Below are 21,264 nucleotides of genomic sequence, written 5' to 3'. Positions count from 1 at the left end.
GGTCACCCAGAGGCAGGCTGGCGGGGGCATGGGCTCACAGGGATCCTCCTGCCTGCCCTCCGCCTGGGAGGGCTCCTGTACAAAAGCAGCACAATGTCTCTTCCCTCAGACCCCACTCTTGTGCAGTGGATTCTCAGCCCCAGGGGATCGGGGAGCAGAGGCGGAGGGGTGGGCAGGCAGCAGGCATGGGGAAGGAAAGCTTGAAAGAAAGGTTGGGGTGAATGAAGGGGAGAGGCCAAGGAGGGGCCAGGTAGGGTGGAGGGGAAAAGGGAAAACGAGTATACTCACGGCATTGGGAAAGCATCTGTAAAACCCCAGAAAGAGAGGGATGGGGGGTGAAGGGGCCTCTCTGTGGGCAGCACAACACTTACCCAGTACTGCAGCAGGATCCTGCAGGGACCTGACTCACAAATGCCATGTGTCTGCCCGGAGAAGTACAGCCTTGCTCGAGGATGGCTGCGCTGAGGTCTGCAGGGAACCACCACAGTTCCCCTTGCCTGTTTCTTGCTTCTCTTCTTTTCACCAGCCTTTTACTGCCTGAAAAACAAACTTTGAACCTCCAAGACCACCTGGCCCAGTGATGGCTTTGCCTCTGTGTTCAGAGCAGGATGGAGCCCATTGCCAACAGGACACTAACCTCACTGCTTTGCTTTTGTTCTAGTATCGAACTGTTCTTGTCCCGGTGGTGAAGTCTCCTGGCTTTCCAAAGATCCCAGGGAAATCTCTCAGTTTTATTTACTTTGCACCCGATGATGAAAACCCTGAAATTCATCTGCCTGTGCTCCTCGAGCTGACGCCGTCACCTGAGATAACCTACAGGACCCTGCCCGGGACCAGCAATGAGATGAATGTCTTGGGAATTGTCATCTTCTCAGCAACGATAGGTACCTGCTCAATAGAGAACGGGGCTCCGCACTGTGCCCCGACCCAGCTTGCAAGGCTGTTCAGCGGTGGTTGCAACCCAGGGTGGTAACTGCTGTGGCCGCTGTGCTGTAAACTGAGGTAGGGATGCTCAGAGAGATGAGGTTATTTTAGCTCTAACTGCTCAAGTCCCTGGGCAACCGGGCACAGCACGGAGCTTGTATCAACACCTTCATCAGTACCATCCATAATGGAGCTCACAAAAGGTGCAGGCACGGAGAAGGCTGTTTACTCCCCAGATTTTCTGTATGAGCCTTCCCAGCCCAAGCACAGGTCTTGAGGGTTTTCAAATCGTCACCTAAGCTGGAGGGTCCTTTTTATGAAATCTACTGAAGTGAGTTGTAACTTTTGCAGAGGCTACCTGGGACACAGCTTGTTACAAACAGTCCAAACCCTTCACGCTGGCAGTGTTCAAACTCCCTGAGCAGGCAGCAGGTGAAAGCTGGGTCAGACATAGTGCCCGTCACAAATGTATGGAAATATATTATAAGAGGACTTTCTGAAGAAGGTAAAAAAGCTTTCTGCATTGAACAGCTTGCAATCCCACCTGGACAAGGTGCTCGGCAGCAATTTCAGGAAGGAAGAAGGACCAGAGGTTGGATGGAGAGCATGTGCAAGGGACAGGGAGGAAGAAGGTTTAAAGAGGAGAAAGTCACAGGAAAGAGGAACTTGGAGCTGAGTCAAAGCATAAGATAGAAGGACACTGGGTGCAATGCTGAGTGAGAAAGGGAGGAAGGGAGGACTCAGGAGGGAAGAGAATAGGAGGCGATGACTCTTCTTCGCTGGGTAAAAAACTGGCTGGGCAGCCGGGCCCAGAGAGTTGTGGTGAATGGAGTTCAATCCAGTTGGCGGCCGGTCACGAGCGGTGTTCCCCAGGGCTCAGTTTTGGGGCTGGTCTTGTTCAATATCTTTATCAATGATCTGGAGGAGGGGATCGAGTGCACCCTCAGTCAGTTTGCAGACGACACCAAGTTGGGCGGGCGTGTTGATCTGCTCGAGGGTAGGAAGGCTCTGCAGAGGGACCTGGACAGGCTGGATCGATGGGCCCAGGCCAACTGTATGAGATTCAACAAGGCCAAGTGCCGGGTCCTGCACTTCGGCCACAACAACCCCATGCAGCGCTACAGGCTGGGGGAAGAGTGGCTGGAAAGCTGCCTGGCGGAAAAGGACCTGGGGGTGCTGGTCGACAGCCAGCTGAACATGAGCCGGCAGTGTGCCCAGGCGGCCAAGAAGGCCAATGGCATCCTGGCCTGTATCAGAACTAGTGTGGCCAGCAGGAGCAGGGAAGTGATGGTGCCCCTGTACTCGGCCCTGGTGAGGCCGCACCTCAAATACTGTGTTCAGTTTTGGGCCCCTCACTACAAGAAGGACGTCGAGGGGCTGGAGCGTGTCCAGAGAAGGGCAACGAGGCTGGTGAGGGGTCTGGAGAACAAGTCTGATGAGGAGCGGCTGAGGGAACTGGGGTTGTTTAGCCTGGAGAAGAGGAGGCTGAGGGGAGACCTCATCGCTCTCTACAACTACCTGAAAGGAGGCTGTAGCGAGGGGGGGGTTGGTCTCTTCTCCCAAGTGACAAGCGAAAGGACGAGAGGAAACGGCCTCAAGTTGCGCCAGGGGAGGTTTAGATTGGATGTGAGGAAAAATGTCTTTACTGAAAGAGTGGTTAAACATTGGAACAGGCTGCCCAGGGAAGGGGTTGAGTCACCATCCCTGGAAGTATTTAAAAGACGAGTAGATGAGGTGCTTAGGGACATGGTTTAGTGGGCATGGGGGTGTTGGGTTGACGGTTGAACTGGATGATCTTAGAGGTCTCTTCCAACCTTAATGATTCTATGATTCTATGATGAGATGAGCATGTTTCATGTAGATTAAGAGGTGAGGGCAAGGAGCTTGAACGTAGTGTATTAGGAACCAAAAAGCCAACTAGAGGATTTGAGGGGTGGAGGCAGTGTAGCCAGTGCAGCCACTGGAGCACACCAGACTGCCGTCAAAGCCAGGGGACAGCGGCCAGTTTTAAAGGCTACGATACAGTGAGTGCCTGGAGGAGATGGCCACAGTGAGACCGGGCAGACACAGACCCACTTAAAGATCGTTACAGACAAAAGATCCTGTCCCAGTGACCAACACCATCTGCAGACCACGGACGCTCAGGGAATGCACCAAGCTCCTGCTTGCAGGACATGTGCCCTCCTCCAGCCCAGCCAAACAAGTGAGGAGAAGCTGCTTTTCTCTTCTGAGATTACCACCCCACGACCCTGCCAGCGTGGGAGTGAGGATCAGCACTGAGTTGAGATGCAGCGGGCGATCACCTGAGGGAGCCCCAGCCACCCAGCTGCACTCCCTGGGTTTTGCACGGGATGGATTAGAACTCCACAAAGCCACAGGCCAGCAGAGCAACACCTGCACCAGGGACGTGCAGCTTGGAAAAGGGCATCCGTACATCCGCAGGAAGGTTTACCTGCGAGGAGAGGTTGAGTTAATGGGGTTTGCCTGGCAGAAAACAGGAGAGGGAGAGGGAAGACCAGGCAACACAGCCCTGTGCTGTGGGAAACGGTGATGAGCTCCTCCTTGCAGCAAGGTGGGGGAGGCCAGGTGGAAGCTGGTTGAGATCTTGACAAAGGGTATTTGTATCCAATACCAAAATTAGACAGTTTGGGGGACTGAGACCAAGACGACCATGCAGCACCTGCTGGCTACCCAGAGTGGCTTTGCTGCAGATGGTATCCCCACACCACAGCTCCAGCGATCTCTGCACCGACACAGAGCATCTCCAGTGCTCTCTGCTGCTTTTGAAATCCAGAAAAGGGAAGAGATTTAAAGTTACTTGAAGTAAGCTGTCCATTTGCTAGGGCGATCTTTCCCAAATCAGCTGTCTGTAGGACCTGAAGAGAAATTGATTTCTTTCAAACCAGCTGTTATGGTTTGAAATACTGGATGAATATCCACAGAGCTGAGATTTAAGTATGCCAAGCCTCGTCTCATTTCTGAAAGTCCTGGCAAAGGTGGCCCTATCTCATCTCTCTTCTGAGCAAGCCAAGAGATCCAACTACCTGCCAAGGGTCTCTAGGAGTCCTCAGCCTTGAAGACTGAAGAGGGATGAGAGGGACAAGATAAGATCCTGACTATATTCTTTTCCAAGCTAAAGCAGACACTTGTACAGTGCTTCAGAAGCAATTTTAGCTAATGGGACCACACAGAAAGTACGTGCACCAGGCTGGGAACTAGATGGGCAAATACTCAGACTCATTTTTCTTTTGCTCAATGGGTACCTGGGAAACCTCCTCACCAGTGAAAGCAATGGGATTTAGCACTGGCCAATTTTGTGCTGGCAGACCAGAAAACACCACAACCCCTCTAACCGTTCATGTATTTCTGCTCTAGTATTCCTTCAACAGAAAATTAGACTGAAATTCAACAGAAAAAGAAAAACCAGAATACAGGAGGCTTAATGCCTGTATCTAAGCAACTCAGTTGGATCCTTCCCGACGTATTATGGTACAGCCGCATGTGTTGTCACCACCACAGTACAGTCTGTGAGCCACTGACAAAGACGTCTGCGTGAAATAGCTGATCGGCAGCCAGCACAGCCCGTCCCACGAGGGAACCGAGAACCGCCACCACCCACAGGGATCAGGCAAATCCGAGCACTTCTGAAGAAGCTCATCCAAGTGGCAGACGTGGCACGTGGCTCTTTTCACTCCAGAGCAAGGGGAGGGATGCAACACATCATCACATCCTCAGCTATATATAACCCCACCGAGCTTTGTCCTTTAGAAAAAAATCAATTTTTGTTTCCAGAGCTACATTATTCTTGTATTACAAAATAGCAAAAAGATGGCTTATCCACCTTGAGAAGTGACTCTTCCAGTATTGAGCAGCAGTGAAGAGTTTATCAGTTATCTGTGCAAAGAATAGTCCAAATCCTGGATTTGGGTTTGGTAGGGTTTTTTTGAGAAAAGGCCAGATGCTTGTATTTGCTTGGAGCAGAGAATTACCATGACCCATAAGAGCACGTGGAAGTCTGTATTAAGTCTGACCTGCTGTGAGTTTGCCCAGTGAAACCCATTCTGTGACCACCAGAGCCTCAAGACGCTCAGCATGACACATGCTGCTCCTGTGGTACTATCGAGTAATATAAACCAATGTGCTTGGTTGCAGGACTTCTCCTGGGAAAAATGGGCGAGCGAGGAACTCCGCTGGTTAACGTGTGCCAGTGCCTGAACGAAGCAGTTATGAAAATTGTCTCAATGGCAGTTTGGTAAATCTGTTTTTGATTGATTCAGTTACTTTCCTACCTGCTATCTAATGATAATGCCGGTCACAGCCTACAAGCATCTATTGTGAGCACTGGATTTATATTTGTATGACTGTACTACATGGTACCAAAGACCGTAATGACTGTCGTGTGGTACTTCAATGATTGCTGCATCCTCATAAATAATTTTTTATGCTTATTCTTTGCAGGTACTTCCCCTTTGGCATTGTATTTCTCATCGCTGGAAAGATCCTGGAGATGGAAGACCCACTGGTTATAGGACAGAAGCTGGGACTATATGCTGTTACAGTAGTGTCAGGGCTAGTCATCCACGGACTCGTTCTCTTACCTCTGCTTTTTGTGCTCATCACCAAGAAAAACCCCTTTGCTTTCATTCAGGGGATACTGCAAGCCTTGCTGATTGCCTTGGCTACATCTTCCAGGTATGAAAATGTGGCTGAAATATGCTGATACAGCTGAGAAGGCATCTGGTTTAGTCAAGGGAGACGTGGCTGTGCGTACGGCCAGGCAAGCTGTGGGAGAACAGGTATAATTCAGAGAAAGAAAAATTATGCTCCAGCACTACTTGAAATGAGATCGCTTCCAGTTTTAGTAGGAAGTGGGATGCTTGCACTGCCCTGGTCCTCAGCGGGAAGAGCCTCAGTCCATCTTCAGACCTGGCTGGCTCACGTCGCTTTTCCGCTCGCCCTCTCCCGGGATTTTCCCCAAGCAAAGCAGCAATGTTTTGTGCATGTGTGCGCTTCTTTCAATTGCTGCAGTCAGTTTTCTTTCGAAGAATTCAAAATAGGGCTGTTGTAGGTGCTTTATAAAACAGCGTGGGGTTATGATCCTGGGTTTTAATTGAAAACGCCAAAAGCTCTTCTGAACACATTACTGAAAATCTTAAATCAACTCCTGTGTATCCCAAGGTCCTCCAAAGAAAAGTGTTCTCTACTTTGATAAGATTTTATGATTTTATATTATTTTTATCTATTTTATTTTAATTGAAAAACATTCTTTATAACAATGAAGAAACTTTATATTAGAAACTACCATCCTTTCTGGAAGACATGCAAATTAAAACATTTTCTTAGAAAACACTTGACTAGGCAAAGGGTTCTTCTGGCCTCCCTAATGTTGCTTCTTCACATAATCCCAATAAAACCATCTAGGATTGTGCCTCCCTTCCCCAGCACCCACCGCTACAGGTCTCTTCTGCTACTCTTAACTACCCGATCTCCTCCTGAACTTGGGTCTCCAACTCTGTCTCCATCAGGCTTTCTCCTTCCTCTCTGCTCTACAGCCAGCTAAGCAAGCTGGAGAGCTGTTAGGCAGAGGACGGTGGGAGCACTCTGCTCCTTGTCCCAGCCCTGCGGTCTGTGCCAGGGGCTGGGGGCCATCGTGCGATGTGCTGCAGCCAACCCCTTTCAGAAAAGCAGTCCCTGCCTCCGAGAGTCTATCGCAATCCCATCGACTTCTTTTCTGTGCTCGTTTCCTTTCTTCCACCTGGTCTTCTTCCTCCACGTCCTTATCCCACCTCCTGCGCGACAGCTCACATCTTCGTGCTAGACAGAAACGAGAGAAAGGTCGGGGCGTGCAAGAGCCGAGGCAGCTGCCCCTTGTGCATGCGGCCTGGAGAAGGCAAACGAGGAACAACGGGGTCTGGCTGGACCCTGGCACGGCCAGTGCTGGCAGATGCTGCCCCGTACCAATGTTCGAGGTGCTGCAGGATTAACGTAGGGATCAGGGATGTACAACAAAGCTGTAACCATCACACAGAGCTGTTCATAGACAGTGGTTTATCTTGCAGCCAGCGGCTAACCGACTACTTGGCTAATTATGTATATTCCCCAGGTGCTGCAAGTTGAAGAAACTTTCATTGCTATAGCAATTTGTATAATATCGCCGCTGCATTTACCCTCTGGAGGACTTGTATTTCTATACTGTTACGTTGATTCCTATTTACAAAGCTCAACGCACACGACAGAGAGAATTACTGATCATTTCTTGTTCTGCAGCTCAGCAACCTTGCCCATCACCCTGAAGTGTCTCCTGGAAAACAACGGAATAGACAGACGCATAGCACGGTTTGTCCTCCCTGTCGGTGCCACCATCAACATGGATGGCACGGCACTGTATGAAGCGGTAGCTGCTATCTTTATTGCCCAGGTCAATGAATATGACTTGGATTTGGGACAAATTATAACAATAAGGTAAATGTTTCTTTGCAGCAGCTGAATTATTTCTCTATATTCATATTTATAGACATTATAACAGTCTCCCACATTTTTCCCGTTTGGCAGAGATTTTGCTACTGTGCAGAGTGAACTTTGCTGGAAAGCCAAGGAGTAGGGCAAGGTTTTTCGTATACCACTCCCCTGCACTATGTGCCAGGGAAAGCTTGGGCTCTGCACCCACAGAATTTGCTGCAGAATCACTTTGTCTGTAGGTAAAAGCCAGACTGTGAACTAATGGCATGGTTAGAGTAGGTCAACACCTGCAGTGCGGATGAATTATCTTAGCATAAACGGGTTTATGCAGGTATAATTTACTCCCCTTCAGGAATGGAATATCCTCATTTTATAAGCAGGGAAATAAAGCACCTATCTAGATAAAAATAAGTAAGCACAGTTGCAAATATTTAGCAATTTTATGCAGGGGCTACACACACTGGAATGCAAAGGGGTGTTGTGTAAGCACAAAGCCAAGAGTACCTGCTGCAAGCCCTCAACCATGATGTCCACGGGCAGGGGTCCGGGATAGCATCAGGGAGCAGGAAGGTGGAGGAAGCCAGATCCTGTCCAGTCCTTCCATACAGGAATGACTTACCTTGCCATACAAACATGCTTGTTTTCTTTAAAAAAAACCCAACAAACAAAAAACCAACCCCAACACAATAATTGCACAGCCGCCTTCTCTCTGCAGCATAACAGCAACAGCAGCAAGCATAGGGGCGGCCGGGATCCCCCAGTCCGGACTCGTTACAATGGTCATCGTGCTAACTTCTGTTGGGCTGCCAACCAACGACATCACACTCATCGTCGCAGTTGACTGGGCTCTGTAAGTATTTTCCAGATGCAATGTTACAGGCGGGTGCTAAGTGCCAATTCACGGTGACGTATTTGAAGCAGCTCCCATGGAGACAAATAAGAGATTAAGGGATCACAGAACAAGGCCAGGAGCCAAGCGTGAGATTCCTCATTTTCTGATTATTTTCTTGAAATAGCCCATGGTAACTACAGGCAAAGAGTCTCCTAAAGGAGTGTTTGACTTGAGGCATTTCTGTTCCGAGGTGCCCATCCCTGTCTAGTGCCTCATTAAGGACTGTACGTGGGAGAAGTGTTGATGGTATTCAGCCACTCTCTGAAGTAAGGTCCCCAGTTTGAAATACCAGCTTGTCCCGATCTTTTATCTAAAGTCCTATCTGACTGTACAACACATCTTTGTTGGAGGTCTCAAATAAGTAACAAAATCTATCTTCCTGGAACATATATACATTTATACTTTTAAGAGATCAAAAGGATGCTACTTTCCTCCATAGTGAGAGGTGGAAAAGGAATGCTTCATGTCTTCATGAAGCATTACTGTGTAAGGCTGCTAGTTAACGTATTCCCTAGAAATACCTCAAGTCCTAGTCTTCTCCACGCTGTCCGCTCTGTGAACAAAGGAGAATGGACAGCACAAGAGTCAAAGCAAAGTGGTGGATGGTACATATTTGTTTTGGTGGAATATCCCTGGAAGAGGAACAAGGTTGGTAAGGCAGGGTGAAAGGTATCTGGCTTCATACAAGGAGAAATTAAAATTAGCCAGAAAGATGCTAACAACAAGAGAGCAACAAAAGGGGTGGAAACATGCAATTGTTTAGGAAAAAAGCATGATCTCCGGGGGGGGAGAAATCAGTCAGAGAAACCAATGATAAACCACTGGTAATTATTTACAATATGTGCTCATCCAGTTTGCTGTTTCTATTTCTGAAATATGGGCATTTTCACAATTAAAAAGCAGAAAGGAGAGAGAAATAGATGTCACATCAAAACAGTAACAAGGTAAAGTACAAGTTGGTTGCACACCAAATCATAGCAGAAAATGAAAGTCAGTTCTTGAACAGATGTAGCAGAACCCCCTCTTGCATTTAATAAGCAACTTCTCTCTCAAACCTGTATGTCACCAGAACTAAAACATCACTGGAGTTTCTAAAAGTACGGATGACATTTTCAAAGGACTGCATCCAACACCAAGGAAGTCTATCTTCCAATGAGACCGTCTTCATCTTGATGGATGAAGAGCAGATTGATCTTGAGACAAAAACTGATGCTTGATTACATTTGTCACAGACAAGCAGAAGTCAAATGTGCAGTTTGTGAAATGTGCCATATTAAGGTACGAAGATAAAAATGAAGCAAATTAGCTAGGTGAAAAAACATAGAGAGTAGGCACTGACTTCTACATAATTGACACATGGGTTGCTGATCTGTCCTTCACAGCCACCCTGGACACAGAGGAAACAGCATCAAGTATCCTGGCTGCTTTTCTCTTTCTTTCACGTAAAAGGAAGTTTAATTTTTCAGGTGAAACTTGTAAAATCAGAACAGAACATGAGTTCAATATTTGAGCATCACAGGGTACCCAGCACCATCATCTGCTGCAACGTGCTGGCAGTTTCCACTGATGTGAGAGGTGCTTGGATAAACAAGAGAGGTGCTGGATAAACAAGATTTTCTCCCTGAGAGGCATCTCAAGGAGTTTTACAACTCACCCCCACATTGAGCAAAAATACTGATGATGCATCAGTTGGGGAAGTAGCACAGGCAGGTCTATGCGCTAAAAAGACAAGCACGATGAGACAAAAGCAACCCCATCACCTTCATGGTACTGAGCTCACACAGACACGGCACGTACCATTTTCTCTCTGTATTTGCAAGAACAATACTGCACTTGTCTCAACTTGCTACCAGCAAAACCAGTGGTAGGATTGGAGGGATGGAGGCTGACATGTTTCAAAGCCATAAAGACCCCGGGCATGTTGGCTGGGGCCCACCAATTGCATCCTCACAGCTCTCTCTCATCTAGGGATCGATTTCGAACTATGACCAATGTCCTTGGTGATGCTCTGGCTGCTGGCATCATAGCACATGTCTGCAAGAAAGACTTTGCCCCAAAGCCCCCCACGGTATGTATAGCTTGTCTGGGAACGCAGGAGATATAATGACTGCACAGACACAACACATGTGCTCGCTTAAGAAATTAAAATTGTATTTTTTCTTTTTGCAGCAAGATCCAGTAAGCAACACAGACAAGTTTCCTTCTGTAGAGACCTCACGTCTGCATCCCAAAGATACTGTGATTGAAATGATTGAAGAAACTTTGTTCAACCAGACAGGAGTTCATTATAACATCTGTCAGGTGTAGATCACAGCATTTCTGCTCCCGGGAATGGGATCTTGGTGCTAAACACTGACGTTGTGAATGTCGTATATGGATGCTCTGCAAGATAAAGGCCTTACTTGGCACAAAAAGTGGAAAAATCCTCTCTATCCTTTGAAGACTGTGGGACTCTCCAGCAAGCACCCAAACAGCATGGCTCTGCTGTTCAGGGGGAAGGGAGCCAACTCCTTGCCACTGAGGATACAGCTGGGAGCTTGCTGCCCTGACTGTCTGAAGCAGCTGGGATTTGAAGGTTTTATGCCTCACATTTTTTCAAGCCCAGTTCTTTTCGAAGATTAGGGAGGTGAGCAGGTATTACAAAACTGGAACTGGACTAGATGAGAGCAGTAGAGATGGGACAAAAATCTGACACCTTAGGTCAGCAGCCCTTATCTGCTGGCCAGGCTGCACTCTGTGAGGTTTTATTATAAAGATTATTTTTTTTTAAATCATTGCTTTTTTTTTTTATTACTAGGTTCTCATCTAAAAACTAAGATTAACTGAATTTTTATCTAGAGCTCAAAGTCCAAGTTGGATATAACTGGATTTTCCAGCCGTTACACAAGGACAGGACAGCTGGTTGACGTGTTTCACTCAGCATGGACAGTGAGATTCATTTTAACCGCAGGGATGGAAGGACCAGCTGTACACGTGTTTTTACTGGCTGTTTTATTACAGTGAAACTGATTGACTAGGCCAAATTGCAACCGCATTGATTTTTCTAACTAAGGATCCATCCCGAAGTTCAAATTCCAATTACAGCCTTAAAATCCAGGATTCCCAGGGCAGCCTTCTCCACAAAAGCCTTTTATACCAACAATTCATGTCACTGAATTCATCTCTCTCTCAAAATGCCATCTCATCCCCTTTCTCCCTCTTGCTTTGTCTTTACTGCCACAGTGTTAAGACTCGTGGAAGCAGCTTAATTTCCCACTAACATCACTGAACTATTCTCCAATTGCACATTAAGAAAAAATTTCGCGTGCATAATCCTTCATGATGGAGTCAGGGGTTTTAAAATATTTTCTAATTTAGAAGAAACATTAATTCCACTTTTGCCAAATGAAAAGCAGAAGTTATTAAATATTATAAACCAGCTTTTGCACAAAAACTAGTCATCTTCTCCCTATCAACTTCTAAAAGCCTTCAAAGAATCATAATCATGGTCAAGGTAAGCTTGAGGTACTGCTGTTAACTTTGGCCTTTCTTACCCTTTCCTCCTAGGTTGGTTAGTTTTTTATACCTCCTTAAACATTACTGTCCAACTATTCTTCAACGGGAGCAGTTATGTTGTTTGCAAAAAAAAAAATGATCACATTTCAAACCCAGAGATCTCTGCAGCATCCCAGGTCATCCCTCCCTCTCCTGATCATTTATTGTCAGCTGGATGTATCACACACATCAGTTTAGCACCACTGTCTGTCAAGTGTTTTGCAAACTTAACGACTGCAGGTTGTTCCTCTATACCTGCAAACCCCCACGGAGAGACACTGGTGAACGCCGGGGAGACTCCACGCAGCTCCCAGCTCTTGGGCAGGGACCTGAGCACCGCTTGCTCCTACGCAGACATCTGTCTGCACCAGCTACCTACATCCCCCAAACTACAGATGGAGAAACGGACACTTTTGAAGCGTGTCGTTCCAAGGCAGTCATGTAAAACAGGCAAGATTAAAAGTATAATTTCTCAGACCTGTTTAGACGCCTGCTTTACAGGGCAGTTACTGATGCCTGAAGTGTCCACGTCCCTCGCTGGCTGCCCAAGGAGAGTCAGCCAACCAGCACACGTACCAGCACCAAAAGGCAGCCGAGATGAATCCTGCTTTTCACCCATATTCCCCTCTCAATGAGCTCTGGACATTACAACACAGAATCTTTATCCTGCAAGAAAAGACAGGACTGACTGTCCACGACAGAGGTTTCTTAGGTCAGTGGTGGGGATGCGGATGAGTCTCCAGGCAATCACTCACGTCACAGGGCTCTGCCTTCTGCAGAGCAGCCAGATTTTCTCCCCTGCCTCCAGAGGCTGCAGTCCTACTACTAACGACTTAAAACGGTGCATCCTCAAGCTCACTGCAACTGAAAGAACAAACTATTACTGACAAAATTGAGTATTATATCTCGGGAATAAATCTAGAGCTGGTGAAGTAAACACAACTCCGCACAGCTTGCCTCAGGAGTAGCAAGTACTGTGGTTTATCAAGTGTTGGTAACATCTCCTAGTATCTGGTGAGATCCGTTTGAGCAGAGAAGTTTTGATTTGTGAAATCAGCAGCAAGGGTGTTGTTCTATTAAGGTTAAAGAGAAAAGTGTCACGTCAGAGGCAATATAGCCTCCTACCTTACGACAAATACAGTAAGAGAGAGCTTTTACCACTCGGCAGTCTCAAAACTGGGCTGTAATCACTTTGCCCCTCTAACAGGATAAAACAAGGAAAAAAACATTCAAATGCTTCTGAAAGTCTGCTTGTGGTCTGGTAAAAAGCGAAGCCATCATTATTGATGTGACAAAGCCAAAGGCAGCAAGGACAATCCATCTTCTTCAGCACTGCAAACAGGCACAGAAGAGGCAGCTTAATACCTTTTAACAGGAAAAAGAAATTGTGGAAGAGTTAAAGAAGCAGATTTACTGAATGCCCGAGTTAAGTGGCTAGTAAGGCGTCCACTGTCTCAGCTGATGTCCTTGGGATGGTACCATCCCAGCCCCACTTGTATTTTCAATAATCTGCTGCTCAGCAGGGAATAGCAGCCTCTATTTGCAAAAACTGAAAGCAGGCAGGCACCCATCTAACGCCAAAATGTCAGCACGACTTTATCTATACAGAGTAATGAAAACTTATCAGTGGTTGAGGGACAAGAGATTTCCAGAAGAGATTTCTAGAAGACAAGAAAGCAGCACTGAGTCTGGACAAAGTCACTGGGCATCATCTGAAGGAGTTTTATTCTGTCCTGCCTGACTATATTCAGGAGCACCAGGTCTGGAGGGAGGCAAAGTAACATGTGCTCTACACCAGGCAAATCAAAGCATCTTGCTTAGAAAACTGAAAACTACCCATTCAGCCTCAAAAAAGGTCAAATATGATTAAATCCTACTGACTGATACACTGCACCTTCATAGTATTTTAGACTATTTTCCCAGATACCTGTAAGAAAAAAAATGTGCCCCTCTCTGTTCTAGCGATGAAAACATAAATCCGTTTGTTGCATTTCCATAGTTGGAGACCATACAGGCAGTGCAAGGCGCACATACCAGACAGACAATGAAATCTGGTGTACAGAAAGATCGCAAGCTCCAAACCTAAATTTCTTCCTTGGAAATCCTTGTTTTCTTTACAAATATAAAAATCTCAGCTGACATTGTGATATAGATGTTCTCCAGATTATGGCTTGTGTGTATATCATCGTAATAAAGTTGGAGAGCAACTGGGGAAAGGAACCTGGTTGTTATACAAGTATTATTGCCACGGGGGGGGGGGGGGGGGGGGCAAAAAAGACCTCTACCATTTTTTTTTACTTCCTAGAAACTAAAATCCCTGTGAAATATATTTATGGGTTTTGTGGTTATTAAACAGAAGTAGAAGCACCCCTTGGCTTTATGGCACCTCCCGAACACTGGCAGAAAACCCACCTATTTGGCCATACGAGCTTTGATTAGGGAATGACATTTCACCAATGGTTCGGGTGAATTTGAGTATGTGATTCACCATAAACATTACACTTAAACGAATTTGCATCAGACTGACCCTTCAGCTCGAGTGTAAGCTTTACCCAAGAGATACCAGCTTGTTTCTACAGTCCATGATTAAGTTGCCTTGATCTTAAAGAACGGATTCCTTTCTGTGCTATTAGATGTCTTCCAAAGCATGAATTATTTTTACATGTCAGAATTTATAAAAGTGATGAGTTTTGATCAGGGACTTTCACTTTTGTATTATTTTTACATCTTTTTAGCATTTATAAGTAGAGCAACCATAGCAGCAGTGGAGCATGGTAACATTCGAAACAGTATATAGTCAGTAGAGAGCGCTGCTACCTTTCTGTCTTTTAGATCAAGATGTACCTTGGTTTGAGTTTTTTACTGAAACTGAAGAAAAGAACAAAATAACTCAATGTTGTAGCATGCAGCAAAATAAAATCAAAACAACAGATGAGAAAAACAGCCCAAACCTCCCATTTTTTAATTTAAAATACTATCAGTTTCAAAATTACTCCGTGCAAGTTTTATTCTAGAATAAGTTTTTGAAAATTCCATTCCACAAGAAATTTTGAAAGCCTTTATTTAAATCTATTAAAACACCAGGTTTCTCTGTAAAATCAGATTTCCAAAGCAGCTCTAAGCAATACACATGGCTTACCTTTTTTTTTTTTTTTTTTTTTAATTAGCAGCACGTAACCTACACTAAATGCTCCTTTAAGGAGTAAATGCCTCCCTAAGTGAACCTGTGCTGGGAGTTGTCTGTCTTTGTTTCTTCCCTTCTGATTCACTGTATGTATTTATTTCCTTAAGGAATTTCTCATTTTGTCTGATGTGATAATAAAACTTTCTATAAAACCTGAGTAAATCATTTCAGTTCTTACTGCAGGCAGGTGCTCCTCAGTTACCCCCCCACATATAATTATGTATTAATTAGAATTCAGTAGATCCTACTGAAGATGTAGTGGTACGAGAGCGAAGTAAGACATGGCACGGCAACACCTGTGTTCATAGCATCATTTGCAAACTGTTTCACAACAAAAGTTCAGATCTACTTTATATTCTTTACGTAGTGTTCAAATGCACCTGCAAGTTTGTTGGGCACCCGGGATTTATGTTCAGCTCCACACAGGGCAAAGCAGCCACCCAGCAGAGTGCATCAGTCCTCAGCTAAGCACAGAGCACAGTGCAGAGATGCCTTATGGACTCATTAGCTTGGATCTCAACAGCCGGGGCAATTCTGCACCGTGCTGCATCTCAGTGTTTGACATTCTCCATTTGCAAACCTCCTAGGTTTTCAGCGCGGGGAAGAAGCCAAAACATCCCTGGGTAAGATGCTCCAAAATCCACGTCAGAAGTCAGCTAGTCCTGTGCAAGTGCAGACATCCTGGCGCCTAGGTGTGCAATGTACACTTACCTTTTTTTTTTTTCCTAGAAGTTATGCTCCTCATTTAAACTATACAAATGAAGTCCCCTGTAGTCAACAGTGAGAGACAGGCACCTTTATGAGCAGTAAATCTCGTATTTTAGGAGCAGATGAATCGTCTTCTGAAGTCTCTTACTGATAGGCTTGGACTGGTGCTAAGATTTTTAATTGCTTGAGTCAGTAGGATGAATCCCACTCTAAATTACATGTCTGAGCAGAGATACTTATTTTTAGAATGCTGAGCCTTCAAACTCTCCAAGACCAGATTTTGGCTTTGATTTTGAGACACGGACTACCCAAACCATAGCTCGACACAGACAGGAAAGAACAATAGGGTTGAAACATTACACCCAACCCAAAACTTGCTGCTTCACTTACCTGGCCATCTCACCTCAGAGATCTTCTACTCACTGTCCTTCCTTGAGCAGAACCACAACAAAATGGGTATTTGGCCATTCTCCTCCTTGTTTCCCTTTCAATATTCCTGAAGTCTTCAATCATCTGCAAAGTATTACCTTAAACCACATTCTGGTGCTAAGTATTAATAACAGCAGCATCATGACCCCCACCTGCAGAATACTGTCTTGTCTTTAGACATCTTAACTCCATTTTGCTGTCTTTTTGTCTGCCCTCTGAATGCCAAATCCCCAGCAGTTATTTGCTTTGACAGGCTGCAATCGTTGGAGACAGACAGAACGAATGCTCTTTGCACTTACAGCCTGGCAGACATCTGCAGCTGATTTCACAGCTCTAGCCAGGCTAAATTCCTCACAATTCTCCTCCTAATGCCAACAAAACGCCAATCCTGACCTTTAACTGTTAGTTTCTACTGCTCATATATTGGTGATTCTTCCTGAGAGGATACCTGCATCCAGCCATCTATTATTCAGAGTTATTAGCCGCTCTTCAAGATCATACTGTCTTCCAACCTGAGCACCAACTTGTATTTCCTATACATGAAGTCTTAAGTAGGAAATAAAACATTCATATATATCCTTTGCAATTAACAATTACTCACTTGCTCATAACTCGACTTACAAAAGCAGAAATCTCTCTTTGTATTCATTCACAACCCCCCTTTTTCAACCAGGTACAAAAAATACATACAAGGAACTGGTAAGAATGTTTGTCCACCTATGGACCTGAATAATTTCAGCTTCTGAATCTGCAACCGTAAAACCTCCCTCTCCTGTTTCACCTCATGATCTAGCAAAAGCAGCAGCTCAGTGAGCAGAAGCCTAGTTAAGTCTCATAGTAGTGACATGGCTGGGCATCAGACAACAGAAAATAACCAGCTGAGTCACGCTGTTCAGGGTTGAACACCACGACCTCCTCAAGCACTGGGGTATTTTCAGTCTGCCAGTTCTTGCCTCAACAGTACCAGACCAGATGTACAGAGAAAGGTGCAAAACCCCCGCAAATAGGTAGATAGAAAACAACCAAAGATGCAAGAACCCTGTAATTATGCAGACACAAACCAACCAGGTCCCCTCCTCCTTTCCCCATCCGTTCCTCAAAGCATCCAAACACACAGCTCTTCATGTGAGACCCAACAGAAGAGGTGCTTTCCCAAGATCTTCTTTTTTCTCATCTCCCAGTACATAAGCAGAAGCTCTGGGCTGCTGACTATTTCTCTTTAGCACATCCCCACATGGAATATCAAGTGCACTAGTGAGATCAACATGACTGAGCTGCAGTGCACTGCTCTCCATCTCAAGAGACAACGAGTAAAAATACTATATTACTGGAGAAACCAAAGGTGCATTTGCTCCCCCTGCCTACAGAAGACCTAGGCTGGGAACTGGATGCACACAGGTTAGGTTCTAGTGTTGTATACACTGGCTTAGCAGTCTGGAGATAACCTGGAACAAGCTTCCCCTCTTCAACTGTTTGTTATTCTAATTACCAACCATTATGTGAACTAAAAGATTAAGTCCAAAGCACTGTAACAATTAACCGACACACTAACTCTGGAAGATAGGAAAAAATCAGATGATAATATCTAATGGGTCAGAAGGGGAGAAAATCAGAAGAATCAAGTAGCTTGTCCTATACTGCATAAGGAGACCCTGGTGGAAAAAGTAAAATTAAGATGATAAGAGTCTACTGTCATTACTTCACTATTCAAACTCACTGGTGTAAAAAGAACTACTCTCCTGTACTCAGAAGAAAGCTCAGAATCAAAAACAAAGTATATGCTTTAGTTAACCCCTTGCTTACAGCACTTAGACATCACTGACTTAAGCATATAACCTCCTTATTAAACAAAAGTTCTTGAGAATGGAATTGAAGTAATGCAAAGTAAGAAAAAAAACAACAAAACTAGTCTATGAACATGCAGAATTACTGAAAATGCACAATGCAAATGCTCAGCATTTCAGTTACGCAAGCTGCTAAGTTCTACCACTTCTTAATTAATAAGTGGTATCTTCCTAACTTAGATTCTTTCTTCATTTGCACGGGCTCTTGTTTTAATAACAATTTTAAAACACCCACCTCACCCCTTAAATCTTATGCTCTACAGTCCTGGCTTTCAACTACAGCATCAACTTCTGGAAGCTAGGCAAGGGGCCTAATGAAAACGGAAGCAAAGTACATAGAGGCAGCCTTATTTTACAAAAACATGTAAAAGTTTTACAATCTCTTTAAGAAATAGTGCAATCCAAAGAACAAACGTTGGCTCTGTTTGAAGTTCTGACTTTTCTGAGAGTTTCTATACACTCTTGCTAGTGTAATGAGGTGCAGCTCAATGAGGAATTTGAATGGCATAGCATTTACACTTCTGCAGAAAACATTTTTATTTGAAAAAGAGCACAGATACAAAGGCGTCTGGAATGCCCTGACAGCTGGATTTACAACTACTGCTCACCATCATTATACAAAGAGATTAACTGTGATAGCCATCAGACTTAAAATAATCAAATAGCAATAACGTGCTTTAGCCAGGATCACAGTAAGCGGAGGGGGAAAAACACCACCAGCAACAAATCAGGAAGTCTTAGAGGGCTGCAGCTGCCTTCAAACCCATCAAGAATGTACACTGCTGCCGGTGCGAATGGCCATGCGATTCCAGCTACTCTGAACCGGCGTCGGGGACAAGAAACACCCACATCTTGGTGCCCAAAGAAAATGGTCTCGTAACAACACCCTGTTTTGTAATGAAGAATCCAGGCTTAGGTGCCTTTATTGACACAGCCATGGCAATGAGTCATGGGCAGAGGAGAAAAAAGTCTCGGGCAAGCAGGTCTCAGGCCGTACAGGGTTGTATGAGTGAACGCCTGACACTCCTTCACAGCCGCACACAGCAAGATGCTCGTTTAGCTAAGCAAGCCTCTGCATTCCTCACCAAATACAGCCTCCAGCTGGTTTTAATCTGCAACTCAATTAGGAACACACTGTTGTTTGAAGCCAGTATTACAAAGATAATTCTGAGAAGGATATTAATTCAACGACAAGCACAACTCCTTGGCTGGCTCCGGACAGCAAACATCTGTGTCTGTTATCACTGCAATGCCGTCACCAACTTTACTTGAGAGGTGTTAAGTTGTCTGAAGTTGAAAATTTTGGCAGTTCAACAGAAGGTTTCTGTGCATTCACGATTCATTTATTTCACTGTATCCTCAACCTACATGACACCCTCACTTCCACTCGTGTCCCATCCCCAGATAGAAAACTACCAAATTGCTCAACTGGTTCATTGTCAGAATACGAAAAGCGGGACGGTTCAGTTCAAAACTAACAGCATGCCAAAAGGCTTGGGCCTTTCTATTTATTCCCTCATAAGCGAGAAGAGCTCAACAGCACTGTCATGCACTGCACCTGGGAGCAGGACATCCAAAAAGCTTCTCTACAAGTGCTCACTCCAGCGTGTTTGGAAGAGAGAAATCACTAACTGGCCATTCTGGTCCTCCCCCCTTCCATGCCGCCCGTGCGACAAACCCCTGAACAACCAGATGCATCGAGATTTCCAAGTTCTCATCAACAGCCTTCCTTCAGCCTGCATTTTCATAAAAGAATATGTGACAAGGTAGACAGATTGCCAAATCCTGTCCTAGAATGATTTCCTCATCCCCAGCCTCATGCGTTTCCTTGCCAAAGGATACGGACCAATGGCAGACGTAGCAGGTGCAAATGGACCCCCTCATGTTATCATCTTCTTGAGAGCTTCAGTCCTGTGTCACAAGATGCCATGAAGCACGTGATTGAGCCCATTTGACTCATCACATGGACTCTCCTGCTCCTACAGGTCCCTGAACAACTGACACCCAAAGCTTCCTCTTCACAGAAGTGTTCCACATCCACGTTATCACTGGTCGTAGTTCTGCGCACCTCGTTCCTGAACGTGCGTGTCTGTACACTCCTCTTCATCATGTCAGACCCTCGCTCTGTGCAAGAACATTTATATATCTCATGTCTCTCCAAAAGCTCTCCTCATGCTCATGAAAAACTGGGAGAAGGGTAGGGAGGGGGAAGTTCGGGAAGAGCTACAGCATCTCTCAGCAATTTCCAGCTGAGGATTTCATAGCACATGTGATATTTCAACATAAGTAAATGCTAAAAATGCATCCCAAAAAGCTGAGAAATTCATAGTGTCCCCCCAGCTGAAAATCTCCTGCTTAACTTTCCCTGACGCAGTCTTTCTTTAAAGCAACTCCCACCTTAAATTTCCTGTATTTGTAATTACCCAAGTTTATTCAGTGTTATGCAATACCATATCAAATGCTTTACAAAAGTCCAGGTAAATGGGAGTTACTGCATTTTATATGTTTATAAAATTTATTTATTTATAAAAAACTTCTCAAAGAAACCCACCAAATTAATGATTCTGTGATAAAATCTGTAATAATCTGTGACAATGTATTTGAACCATTTCATTTTATCTTTAAATCTGTTATTCAAAATTTGAAGTATACGGCTTTAGAATCATTTTTTAGGGTATGCCTTGGTGGGATCAAGCCTCCTCAGTGCACAGCCCCTTGGAAGAAGCTGCCACAGCCTTCATTTCCTAGGTTTAGCACTTTGCAGGCATAAGCGTCCTGTCTATTGAAACATATCATGTAGTAGAGAGATCAGATTAATGGGGTTGTACCTGCCCATGCCATATGCCCCATATGCACATTTGTCTGTTATTTGCCATTTTCCACTCATAAGATACCACCAGGACTGACAAGTTAATATATTTACTACCAGAACTCCAGTGCTAATGATGCACTTAAGAACACATTAGTCTCTTCTGTTTTGCATCCACTAGCATAGTCATTTCCTTGTAGAATCATAGAATCATTAAGGTTGGAAGAGACCTCTAAGATCATCGAGTCCAACCATCAACCCAACACCACCATGCCCACTCAACCATGTCCCTAAGCACCTCATCTACTCGTCTTTTAAATACTTCCAGGGATGGTGACTCAACCACATCCCTGGGCAGCCTGTTCCAGTGCTTGACAACCCTTTCAGTAAAGAAATTTTCCTAATATCCAGTCTAAACCTCCTGTGGCACAACTTGAGGCCGTTCCTCTCATCCTATCACTTGTTACTTGGGAGAAGAGAC

At 45.0% G+C, this 21,264-nt stretch overlaps 1 protein-coding gene across 1 annotated transcript in view; it reads left to right on the top strand.

Moving 5' to 3' along the window:
* The window catches only part of LOC103916043 (excitatory amino acid transporter 5-like), a 21,031-nt gene extending 10,449 nt beyond the window's left edge, over positions 1-10,582 (top strand). The window contains exons 5-11 of the mRNA XM_009322989.1: positions 662-884; positions 5,077-5,176; positions 5,383-5,616; positions 7,192-7,386; positions 8,099-8,233; positions 10,244-10,343; positions 10,445-10,582. Coding sequence (XP_009321264.1) covers positions 662-884; positions 5,077-5,176; positions 5,383-5,616; positions 7,192-7,386; positions 8,099-8,233; positions 10,244-10,343; positions 10,445-10,582 — 1,125 coding nt within the window. The remainder of the gene's footprint in view (positions 1-661; positions 885-5,076; positions 5,177-5,382; positions 5,617-7,191; positions 7,387-8,098; positions 8,234-10,243; positions 10,344-10,444) is intronic.
* Positions 10,583-21,264: the final 10,682 nt, after the last annotated feature.

The sequence above is a fragment of the Pygoscelis adeliae genome, unplaced genomic scaffold (assembly GCF_000699105.1).
Source record: "Pygoscelis adeliae isolate BGI_AS28 unplaced genomic scaffold, ASM69910v1 Scaffold284, whole genome shotgun sequence".
NCBI classification, from domain to species: Eukaryota; Metazoa; Chordata; class Aves; order Sphenisciformes; family Spheniscidae; genus Pygoscelis; species Pygoscelis adeliae.
Note: the sequence above shows the minus strand (reverse complement) of the source record. Positions and strands in the feature narration are given on the sequence as shown.